The 13,086-nt window shown below is 45.8% G+C and overlaps 1 protein-coding gene across 2 annotated transcripts in view; it reads right to left on the reverse strand.

Annotated features, from left to right (window-relative positions):
• SHANK3 (SH3 and multiple ankyrin repeat domains 3) overlaps positions 1-13,086 on the reverse strand; it is a 755,611-nt gene that overhangs the window by 144,867 nt on the left and 597,658 nt on the right. For both annotated transcript variants that reach the window (XM_043522025.1, XM_043522029.1), the window contains exon 15: positions 6,941-7,016. In XM_043522025.1, the coding sequence (XP_043377960.1) occupies positions 6,941-7,016 (76 nt within the window). The remainder of the gene's footprint in view (positions 1-6,940; positions 7,017-13,086) is intronic.

Genomic DNA, 13,086 nt, shown 5'->3' on the forward strand with positions numbered 1-13,086 from the left:
AGATGGAGCTCTTGGAGTCTATCACTATACAGTATGTTTTCTAATCCGTTAATCATTCTTGAGGCTCTTCTCTGAACCCTCTTCAATTATCAACATCCTTCTTGAATTGTGTGCACCAGAACTGGACACAGGATTCCAGCCGTTCACACCAGTTCCAGAGAAAGAGGTAAAATAACCGCTCTGCTCCTACCAGAGCTTCCCTCATTTATGAACCCCAGGATCACGTTAGCTCTGTTGGCCACAGCACCACACTGGAAGCTCTTGTTTAGCTGATTATCCACCATGACCCCCAAATCTTTTTCAGAGTCACTGCCTCCCAGGATAGAGTCCCCAATTCTGTAAGCATGGCCTGCATTCTTTGTTCCTAGACGTATACATTTAGCTGTGTTAAAATGCACATTAAGAACACAAGAGCTGCCATTGTTGGTCGGACCATTGTCCATCTTGGCCAGTACCTTGTCTTCAACATTGGTCCATACCAGAGCTTCAGGGGGAGTGCACAGAACAGGGCAATTATGGAGTGATCCAACCCTGTCTTCCACTCCTGGCTTTGTGCAGCCAGAGGCTTAGGGACACTCAGACCATGGGGTTGTGTCCTGACCATCTTGGCTAATAGCCATTGATGGACCTATCCTTCATGAACTTATCATGTTCTTTTTCAAAGTCAGTTATATTTTTGGCCTTAACAACATCCCACGGCAATGAGTTCCACAGGTTACTTGCGTGTTGTGTGAAAAAGTACTTCCTCTTGTTTGTACTAAACCTGCAGCCTATTAATTTAATCAGGTGACCCCTGGTTTTTGTATTGTGTGAAAGGGTAAACACTATTCATAGGTAAAGTAACATAAAAGGTAAGTACTATCCATACTGTTCATGATTTTATAGCTCTCTATCATATCTTCTTTAGTCTTCTCTTTTCTAAGGTGAACTGCCCTAACCTTTTTAGTATCTTCTCTTATGCAAGCCATTTCACACGCTTGATTATCTTTGTTGTCCTTCTTGGAACCTTTTCCAGTTCCACTATATATTTTTTTCTTTTGAGAAGGGGCCACCAGAACTACGCACACTCAAGATGTGGGCACACCAGGGATTTACATAGTGGCATTATTATATTTTCTCTCTTATTTTCTACCCCTTTCCTAGTACTTCCTAACATACTTTAGCCTTTCTGACTGGTGCTGTGCAATGAGCGGCAGTTTTCAGAGAACTGTGCACAATGACTCCAAGATCGCTTTCTTAGGTGGTAACAGCTAATTTAGAACCCATCATTCTGTATATAGGTGTGATTATTTTTTCCAATGTGGATTACTTTGCACTTATCAACATTGAGTTCTATCTGCCATTTTGTCACCCAGTCACCCAGCTTTCTGAGATCCCTCTACCTCCTTGCAGTCTACTTTGGACTTAACTATCTTGGATAATTTTGAATCATCTGCAAACTTTGCCACTTCACTGTTCACCCCCTTTTCCAGATCATTAATGAATATGTTGAACAACACATGTCCCAGTACAGATCCTTGGGGGACTCCACTGTTCACCTCTTTCCATTGTGAAAACTGACCATTTAGTTCTATACTTCGTTTCCTATCTTTCAACCAGTTACGATCCATCAGAGGACCTTCCATCTTATCCCAAGGCTACTTCGTTTACGTAAGAGCCTTTGGAATTGGACCTTGTCAAAGTCTTTCTGAAAATTCAAGTATGTTATATCTACATGCTTGCTGACTCCCTCAAGAATTCTAACAGATTGGTGAGGCATGATTTCCTTTTACAAAAGCCAACAAATCGTGTTTATCTATGTGTCTGAAAATTCTCTTCTTTACTACTGTTTCAACCAATTGGCCCAGTACTAAAGTCAGGCTCACCAGCCTGTAGTTGCCAGTAGCTCCTCTGGAGCCCTTTTTAAAAATCAGTGTTACGTTAGCTACCTTCCTGTCATCTGGTACAGAGGCCGATTTCAGTGATAGGTTAAATACCACAGCTAGTAGTTTTTTGTAATTTCATATTTGAGTTCCTTCAGAATTCTTGGGTGAATTCCAACTGGTCCTGATAACTTATTACTGTTTAATTTATCCATTTGTTCTAAAACCTCTTCCACTGACACATCAATGTGGGACCGTTCAGATTTGTCGTCCAAACTGAATAGCTCTGATGTAACATCCTCTGCACTGAAGACTGATGCAAAGAATTCATTTTGCGTCTCTGCCGTGGTCTTGTCTTTGGGGTTCTCCTTTAACACATCTGTCATCTAGTAACCCCACTACAGTGTGATCCACAGGCAACCTGCTCCTCATGTACTTTAAAATTTTTACTCTGAGTTTTTGCATCTCCAGCAAGGGCTCCTCAAATTCTGTATTGGCCTGCCTTATTACACGTCTACATTTTACTTGCCAGCGTTTGTGCTCCTTCCTATTTTCTTCATGAGGACTGACTTCCAAATTTTAAAGGATGCCTTCTTGTCTCTAACAGCCTCCAGACTCTGCTGTTTAGCCATGGTGGCATTATTTTGGTCCTCCTGCTGTGGTTTTTTATTTGATATTGTTTGCTTGCACCCAGTTTACCAAGCGATCCAGATTGCTTTGCACCAGTGACTTGTCCCCTTCATTATTTACCACTCCCCCAATTTTTGTGTTATCTGCTAACTTTACCAGTGGTGATGGGCGGCCAGGCAAATAGGTGTACCACGCTACTCAATACCAGCCCCAGTTCTTTTCATTCGCCATTCCAATCCTCATCCTATAATAACCCTAACACCCTTTCCAGCCTGCCTCTCTAAGGCAACAAGAGCTATTTGCCACATGCCCAAACCAGCCATGTCACGGAAACCATCTCCACCCAGAACCAACTGAAGCATCAGTGGCATGTCTCTAATCTCAACATCCCAAACAGTCTCCTCGCCCTAATACTAACCTAACCGTTGTGACTTCAGCACTTCCCAGCCAGCTTTCCCTCAGGGCAACTCAATCTGTTATCCAACACTAGCCACCCACAGTGACTTCAGAGGAATTGTTGCACTGGATCAGCCCTACGGTCCACCTAACCCAGTCTCCCGTCTTTGATAGTGCTAAATATCAGCTGCTTCAGGAGAATGTACAAGAAACCACATACCCAACAATTTTGGAATAATCGGCTCATAGAGGACTTTTCCTCCTTGTTAGTAAGCGTTTGGCTTATTCTCTGAAGCATGAAGGTTTTATCGCTTTCATCCTATCTAAAGTAATACCTAATCCTTTCTAAACTCTTGATCTAAATGGTAACTTCTGGCTTTGATTTCAACAAGTTCATTATGTTTTACGTAAAAAGTATTTTGTTCTATCAGTTTTGAACACATGGCATTTCAGTTTCATTGAGCATCTGCAGGCTGGTCTACGCTACAAATGCTTTGCCAATATCGCTATATTGGTATGGCCTTGCTGGCAGAGCCCCCTGCTGGAGTCACCGGTTAAGCTGGCCCGAGAAGGAATTCTGACGGCTTAGCCAAACCACTGCCCCATATGACACTAGTTAAGTTGACAGAAGTACTCTTCTGTCGGCATAGCTGCATCAGCGTGATGGGTTTTCCCAGCACAGCAAAGTCAGCTAGGAGGTGTGATTTCTTTCACATTTCTTGTCGACACAGCTATGCCGGCAAAACTTTATAGCACAGACTAAGCCTTTGTGTTATTGTATTATTAGAGAGCAAATAGGAGTACCCAGTTTAGCCCTAACTTTTACAGTCTCCTCTCATACCGAAGTCTTTCTATGCTCCTGGACATTTTCACCACTGGACCCTTTCTATTTCTGCTCTCTCTCTCTCGTTTGAGATGGGATGATCAGAACTGAATACAACATTCCAAGCTGTATCTTCCACTTATATAATGATATTACAACAATTTCAGTAATATCTTCTGTTCCTTTCTTTATACAACCTAACATGTTGTTTGCTTTTTGACTGTCCCTGTGCACCAAGCAGATGTTTCCCCTGAGCTGCTCACAACGATACCAGGTCTTTAGTCCTACGTGATCACACTGAAGTTATAACTCAGTAATTGGAATGAGTAGTTCAAATGGTTCCTTCTGATGTTCAACACCTTGCATTTGTCAAAAGTAAATTCCACCTGCCATTCATCTGTCTTGGTTAAATCCCACCATCCACTCTAGTCTTGACTGGCTTAAATAATTTTGTGCCATTTGCAAATTGACACCTCACTATTCACAGCCTTTCTCAAGATGTTAATATATTAAACAAATCCAACGCTAGACCTAGCACAGACCCTGGGGAATCCCCACTATTCACATATTGCCATTTTCTGTCTCTTAGCCAGTTTCTGATCTAGGGCAGAACTTTGCTTCGTACCCAAGACCACACAGTACCCTTACCAGCCCCTCTTGAGGGACTTTGTCAAAGGCTTTTTTTGAAAATGCATATAAATTACATCTACCAGTTCTCCCCAAATGTGCCCAGACACCACACTGATGGTCTTGTTATCAGAACCTCAATAGAACAACATTCATCCACTCTTTTGTTGACACACTCGAAGGATTTCAATGTGGTTGGAGAGATTGTTTTCCTATAAAGATCTGTGACAATTTGTTCATATCGTATCACGTTCTGTAATGCCTATCCCATTCTCCTGCACCAACCAACACCTTATACAAGCACAGCCGCATAGGAGTAAGCAGAGATCATATCCTCAAAGCACCATCAAGCCTATCCCCTTCTCTATACAGCCAAACACCTCACATAGAAACCCAGCTCCAGGTGCAGCTTTGTATTCAAACACCAAACCAAGTTCTAGGACCCCTTCTGTTCCGAATGTCTCCCAGCCACGCATAGCCCAGGCCAAGCATGGCTGTGTAACAACAGAGACCCCGTTCTCTTAACTATTTCCACGCTGAGTGCTGTAACTCTTTACATTTTATCTTGGGGTTGTCTCAAATGCAGCAAACCACATACCACCTCCAGACCTCCAGTCCCAGAACACTCCAGCCTTATCTCAACTATGGCATTTCTAACACACCTGTCCCTGTTTTATCTCACGCACACACATAGCGTCCCCTCTGTCCTTCTCCAGCAGAGAACCAGAGCTCTCCATCATAGAACCACAGAATCATAGAATATCAGGGTTGGAAGGGACCTCAGGAGGTCATCTAGTCCAACCCCCTGATCAAAGCAGGACCAATCCCCAATTAAATCACCCCAGCCAGAGCTTTGTCAAGCCTGACCTTAAAAACTTCTAAGGAAGGAGATTCTACCACCTCCCTAGGTAACGCATTCCAGTGTTTCACCACCCTCCTAGTGAAAAAGTTTTTCCTAATATCCAACCTAAACCTCCCCCACTGCAACTTGAGACCATTACTCCTTGTTCTGTCATCTGCTATCACTGAGAACAGTCTAGAGCCATCCTCTTTGGAACCCCCTTTCAGGTAGTTGAAAGCAGCTATCAAATCCCCCCTCATTCTTCTCTTCTGCAGACTAAACAATCCCAGTTCCCTCAGCCTCTCCTCATAAGTCATGTGTTCCAGACCCCTAATCATTTTTGTTGCCCTTTGCTGGACTCTCTCCAATTTATCCACATCCTTCTTGTAGTGTGGGGCCCCAAACTGGACACAATACTCCAGATGAGGCCTCACCAATGTCGAATAGAGGGGAACGATCACGTCCCTCGATCTGCTCGATCCTACTTATACATCCCCAAATGCCATTGGCCTTCTTCGCAACAGGGGCACACTGCTGACTCATATCCAGCTTCTCGTCCACTGTCACCCCAAGGTCCTTTTCTGCAGAACTGCTGCCTAGCCATTCGGTCCCTAGTCTGTAGCGGTGCATTGGATTCTTCTGTCCTAAGTGCAGGACCCTGCACTTACCCTTGTTGAACCTCATCAGATTTCTTTTGGCCCAATCCTCCAATTTGTCTAGGTCCCTCTGTATCCTATCCCTACCTGCCACCGTATCTACCACTCCTCCTAGTTTAGTATCATCCGCAAATTTGCTGAGAGTGCAATCCACACCATCCTCCAGATCATTTATGAAGATATTGAACAAAACCGGCCCCAGGACCGACCCCTGGGGCACTCCACTTGACACCGGCTGCCAACTAGACATGGAGCCATTGATCACTACCCGTTGAGCCCAACAATCTAGCCAACTTTCTACCCACCTTATAGTGCATTCATCCAGCCCATACTTCTTTACCTTGCTGACAAGAATACTGTGGGAGACCGTGTCAAAAGCTTTGCTAAAGTCAAGAAACAATACATCCACTGCTTTCCCTTCATCCACAGAACCAGTAATCTCATCATAGAAGGCGATTAGATTAGTCAGGCATGACCTTCCCTTGGTGAATCCATGCTGACTGTTCCTGATCACTTTCCTCTCATGTAAGTGCTTCAGGATTGATTCTTTGAGGACCTGCTCCATGATTTTTCCAGGGACTGAGGTGAGGCTGACTGGCCTGGAGTTCCCAGGATCCTCCTTCTTCCCTTTTTTAAAGATTGGCACTACATTAGCCTTTTTCCAGTCATCCGGGACTTCCCCCGTTCGCCACGAGTTTTCAAAGATAATGGCCAATGGCTCTGCAATCACAGCCGCCAATTCCTTTAGCACTCTCGGATGCAACGCATCCGGCCCCATGGACTCTCCATCCCTACCCAGTGCTCAGGCTCCAGCTCCCAGGATGCCCAACACAATTCCCCAACGTGGGTCACTAGGAAAAAAAGGCACTTCTCGGACCCCTACTCCTCTGCCGCCAAAAGTACTTTTATTCCTAATCTCAGGCACCAACCTCATAGTCATCACCAATCTCAGCTTTTTGCCTAAAGAACCCACTCCTGGACTGTCAGTATAGAATGTGGATTGACTGAAGGAAGCTCCCTTCCCATGATCTACTGTAACACAAATAAAGGAGATACCAGTCTCATTTTCTGCCATCTCTCACCGACGAGGTAGTCTGGCACTTACCTGTGAGAGGTGAAGTTGTCATATGAACCCACAGTGTAATGTCGGAAGAGACGCTTTGTCCTGTCCTCTCTCGTTTCTGTAAGAAAAAAGCAGAGATTTCTCATGCTGCTGAAAGATGGGATAAGAACCATCTTCCTGAAAGTATGTGACTGCATGAGCAGGCATGCACATGCTCCTCTACCTGCTCCCTCCAGGTACGTGTCTACACAGACACCCATTTGTGCATACAGACTCTTCTTCATCTCTGTATGTACCCACACAGACTCATTTGCAGAGATCTTGCACGCATACTCCTCTGTCCCAGAAGGTGTCCATACATAGACACTTCTTCACTTCTCAGAGTGTCTCTGAATAAAGATCCACAAGCACATAACAGAAAAGAGTTTTCTACAAGGACTTTTCAATATGGCTTCCAACCCACTGGTTGACAAGCACCAAAGGTTTGTCCCAAAACTTAACGAATGTTCAGAAACCCACACGGAGTAAGGTACAGGTGAGACACACTCTCATATGTCGCTGATCCAGCTCCCACTCTTGTCACTGGAGTTGGACCTGGCCCTTAGGTCTGGATTTTAAGTTCAAACACATTTGGTGGGTGCAGAAACTATTGCAATAAAACACCCGCAGCTTGGGCTGAGGGCTATAAAATTGCAGTGCAGACATCCAGGCTTGGGCTGGAGCCTAGTCTCTGGGGCTGTCTCCCTCATGGGGTCCCAGAGCCCAGGCTCCAGTGCAAGCCCAAGCATCTACACTGCAATTTCACAGACCTGCAGCCCGAGCCCTGTGACCCTAAGTCAGCTGACAAGGGCCAGCTGCAGGCGTTTTTTTGCAGCGCGGACATGCCCATAGATTCCAAGGTCAGCAGGGACCACTGTGATCATCTGGTCTGACCCCCTGCACAGCACAGGCCAGAGGCCTGCCCCACAATAATTCCTAGAGCAGAGCTTTTAGAAAAAACATCCAGTCTGGATTTAAAAATTGTCAGGGATTTTAAAATTCTCTGTGATCCTGGGTGAATTGTTCCAATGGTTAATTACTCTCACTATCAACAATTTACACCTTATTTCCAGTCTGAATCTGTCTAGCTTCAGCTTCCAGTCACTGGACTGTGTTACACCTTCGACTGCTAGACTGAAGAGCCCATTATTAACTATCTGTTCCCCATGCAGGCACTTAGAAACTGTAACCAAGTCACTCCTTCACCTTCTCTTTGTTAGATTCAAGGAGCTCAATCTATGTCGTTTATTACTAGAATCATAGTCATTCTCCTGGCTCTTCTCTGACTCCCTCCAATTCATCAGCATCCTTCTGGAACTGTGGGCAGCAGAACTGGAGACAGGATCCCAGCAGCAGTCACACCAGTGCCAAACACAGAGGTCAAATAACCTCTCTGCTCATACCCGAGACCCCCATTTATGGATCCAGGATTAAATTAGTCCTTTTGGGTACAGAATCACACCGGGAGCTCACATTCAGCTGATTCTTCACCACAAGCCCCAAATATTTTTCAGAGTTCCCGCACAGCCTGTAAGCATGGCTGCATTCTGTTTCTAGAGGTATACATTTACATTCAGCTCTGTCCAAATGCACACATGGGGACATGGGAGCAGGTTGCTGGGGAGAGAGGGGGTGGGCAGCCAAGTGTGGTGCTAACAGTCCTAGGAGCAGCTGCCTCTCAGATGTGCTTCGGAGAAGCTGCATCTGCGGGCATCCAGAGTCTTTCTTTCAAGGCAAGGCAGCTACCTAGGCAGCTAGACTTCGGAAGGGGGGGCCAACTTGGCTGCTTCTTGTGGAAGACAGTGCTACTAAGAGAAGGACAGAGCTGGTGCTGTCCTGAGACCTCAGCCACCCGTGCGAGATGAACGGCCAAGAGAAGTGAATGCAGTAGAATCATAGAAGTGAATACAGTACATGCAGGGGGATGAGGCAACGGGCCAGGGCAGCTCAGAATGCAAAGACAATGAATGACAGCAACACAAGTGTTGGTCTGTCTACAATTAAAACACTTCAGCAGCACCCTAGCGCTTCAGCGTAGCCACTCACTCCAGCCGTGAGGGAAGTACTCCTGTTGCTGTAGTAAACCCGCCTCCCCAAGCGACGGTAGTTAGGTTGCTGGAAGAATGCGTCTGTCAGTCTAGCATTGTATACACTGGGGATTGGGTTGGCATGACTATGGCTCTTGGAGAATAGACTTTTCACACCCCGGAGAGACGTTGCTATGCCGATGTAAGTTTTCAGGGAAGACCAGCCCCAGCAAAGCAGATAGAAAATAATAATGCCAATGCTGGTGTTATTCTAGCAATCTACAGGGTACTCTGGGCTGGACTGCTGCACCTGGTTTTGATCACAGCACCTCAAAAAAGACCTAACAGAAACAGCGGGAGCAAAGGAAATGATTAGAGAGCTGAAGAAACTTTCCTACTGGTGAGCTGGAAAAGATATGAACTGTGTTAAGATGTGACATGACAGAGAAATACAAAATGAGAGAGAGAAGGTAAATCAGCCGCTTCTATTCACCCTCTCTCCTAATACAGTAACTGGAACTCCAATGAAATGCTAAAAAGCAACAATTTAAAACTATAGAAGTAAACACTTTTTATTTATATGACCCATGATTAATCTGCGGGACTCGCTGCCGTAAGACGCAATTGAGGCCAAGACGTTAATAGGATTCAAAAATGGATTGATGGTTACACAGAATGAGATCTTCTATCGTTACTTGAGACATGGAGTCTTTAAAGAACAGATATAAACCCTTCGGGGCATAAGCCAACAACCTACTGATGGGGTCCAGAAGAAGCTTCTCCGTGAACAGGTTATTCAATAAATTGCCCATTATGGAGTTTCTTGCCCCTCCCTCTGAAGCAACTGCTTCTGGTCACTCTCAGAAACCAGATACCTCATTAAAGGAGCACTGGTCTGATCTAACCTGGCAGCTTCCCTGTTCCCTAGCATGTGTGGAGGGGCAGAGTGAGGGAGAGGAACACAACAGATGGGAAGGGAGGATAAATTGAAGGACAAACCCTGTGCACTGCTCTGTCCCTCTGGCCGAGTTGCCTCCAGCCTAACTCCCTGCATTCCCCATGTCTTCCTTGTGTCCTGCGCATAACAGTTCCTCCACGGAACATGGGCCCTCCGACACGGTCTCCCACAGTATTCTTGTCAGCAAGTTAAAGAAGTATGGGCTGGATGAATGGACTATAAGGTTGACAGAAAGCTGGCTAGATCATCGGGCTCAAACGGTAGTGATCAATGGCTCCATGTCTAATTGGCAGCCGGTATCAAGTGGAGTGCCCCAAGGGTCGGTCCTGGGGCCGGTTTTGTTCAATATCTTCATAAATGATCTGGAGGATGGTGTGGATTGCACTCTCAGCAAATTTGCGGATGATATTAAACTAGGAGGAGTGGTAGATACGGTGGCAGGTAGGGATAGGATAAAGAGGGACCTAGACAAATTGGAGGATTGGGCCAAAAGAAATCTGATGAGGTTCAACAAGGACAAGTGCAGAGTCCTGCACTTAGGAGGGAAGAATCCCATGCACTGCTACAGACTAGGGACCGAGTGGCTCAGCAGCAGTTCTGCAGAAAAGGACCTAGGAGTTACAGTGGACGAGAAGCTGGATATGAGTCAGCAGTGTGCCCTTGTTGCCAAGAAGGCCAATGGCATTTTGGGATGTATAAGTAGGGGCATAGCCAGCAGATCGAGGGACGTGATTGTTTCCCTCTATTCGACATTGGTGAGGCCTCATCTGGAGTACTGTGTCCAGTTTGGGGCCCAATACTACAAGAAGGATGTGGAAAAATTGGAAAAAGTCCAGCGGAGGGCAACAAAAATGATTAGGGGACTGGAACACATGACTTATGACGATACGCTGAGGGAACTGGGATTGTTTAGTCTGCGGAAGAGAAGAATGAGGGGGGATTTGATAGCTGCTTTCAACTACCTGAAAGGGGGTTCCAAAGAGGATGGATCTAGACTGTTCTCAGTGGTAGAAGAGGACAGAACGAGGAGTAATGGTCTCAGGTTGCAGTGGGAGAGGTTTAGGTTGGATATTAGGAAAATCTTTTTCACTAGGAGGGTGGTGAAGCACTGGAATGCGTTCCCTAGGGGATGGTGGAATCTCCTTCCTTACAGGTTTTTAAGGTCAGGCTTGACAAAGCCCTGGCTGGGATGATTTAGTTGGGGATCGGTCCTGCTTTGATCAGGGGGTTGGACTAGATGACCTCCTGAGGTCCCTTCCAACCCTGATATTCTATGATCCGACTCCAGTTCCACCAGTCACAATACATCTTCCCTACTTTTGAACATTTTAACAGTTATTAAAAACAAATAGCTGATGCCCTGACCTTCACCCCGTGTCTCTTCAGCCAGAGGTTGCTAGCACATACCTGAGCTGGCATCTTGACTGTAACACAGACTCAGTTGCTTACACAGTCTTTGAGATAAACTGGTCTCCTCACCAGGTGACCACACCAGAAGTGACCTATCTCTGTCTCCCTGTCACCTGTCTCTCCGTGGAGTGTCCCTCCTCCCTGCGGGGCTGTCTCTGGGTGGTTCTCTGTTTCTCCATCCAGTATCCAGACGATCCCTGTATTTCTGTCAGCTCTCTCTGGGGACTGTGTCTGCTGGCTCCTAAGTGTCTCCTGTTCCTTCAGTTCACGTGTCCCTCTTACGTAGTCACTTTGTATGACTGGGGTCCCATTGCACCCCTCACAACTCCTTTAGTCCACTCCTGCTGGTACCTCTCTAATGGCTGGATCTTCACAGAAGTGCCTGTCTCCAAGGCTGGTAGGTCCTTGGCTGACCTGACATACTCTAGTTCCTGCTTTCTCTGATTGTTGGCCAGCTCCTCTGGGCGGCATCTTCATCCTTCTGGCTGCAACAGGTCTCCTCTCCTTGGTACCAGGGTTTTGGTCCTTCCCCCCCCCCCCTCCCCCGCTGCCTGTGCTGGCCTGTTTTGATACCCCTGTGGGCCAAAAATGCTAACAAGCGATCTGATCCAGAAGAAACAGCCTCTTGGTTATTTTCACAGCTGATTCCACCTTACCATTACTCTGTGGGTGTGCTGGGGAGGAGGTGTTGTGGTCAAACTCCCTTTTGTGTGCAAAGTCTTTGAATTCTTCCAAGGTAGATTGGGGTTTGTTGACTGTTGTCAGTGAATATAGTATCTGGAATGCCACATCTCATAAAGACAGCCTTCAGTCGTTCATAGATTCCCAGGCCAGAAGGGACTATTGTGACCTCCTGTGTAACACTGGCCTAAGAACTGCCCCCAAATAATTCCCAGAGCCATTTTTTTTAGACAAACATCCAATCTGGATTTAAGAACTGTTAGTGATGGAGAATCCACCACAGCCCTTGGTAAATTGTGCCAGTGGTTAATTACCCTGTTAAAAAATTGTGCTTTATTTCCAGTCTGAATTTCTCTAGCTTCAACTTCCAGCCATTGACAGATTTCAGAGTAGCAGCCGTGTTAGTCTGTATCCGCAAAAAGAACAGAAGTACTTGTGGTCTCTAAGGTGCCACAAGTACTCCTGTTCTTTTTCCAGCCATTGGATTGTTTTGTAGGTTTCTCGGCTAGATTGAAGTGCTTATTATTAAATATTTGTTCCTCATGTATGTATTTGTAAATTGCAATCAAGTCACCCTTTAACCTTCTCTTTGTTAAGCTATACAGATAGAGCGCCTTGAATCTATCGCTATATGGCATGTTTTCTAACGCTTCAATCATTCTCATGGATCTCTGAACTCTCACCAATTTATCAACACCCATCTTGAATTGTGGACTAGACACAGTATTCCAGCAGCAGTCACACCAGTGCCAAATACAGATGAAAAATAACCTCTCTACTTCTCCTTGAGATCCCCCTGTTTATGCACCCAAGGGTGGCATTACCCCCTTTGGCCACAGCATGGCACTGGGAGCTCATGATCACTGATTATCCACCAGGACCCCACCCCCCCAATCATTTTCAGAGTCACTGCTTCCAGAACAGAGCCCTCCATTGTGTAAATATGGCCTTTGGTCTTCGTTCCTAGATGTACAATTTACATTTCGTGTGCCAATCAGTGGCCTGCTTCTTGTATCATGCAGGGCAGCAACCTCCCAAAAATTTGAAAAGTAGTCCACTGTAATCAAGTACTG

Source organism: Chelonia mydas, chromosome 1 (assembly GCF_015237465.2).
Source record: "Chelonia mydas isolate rCheMyd1 chromosome 1, rCheMyd1.pri.v2, whole genome shotgun sequence".
NCBI lineage: Eukaryota > Metazoa > Chordata > Testudines > Cheloniidae > Chelonia > Chelonia mydas.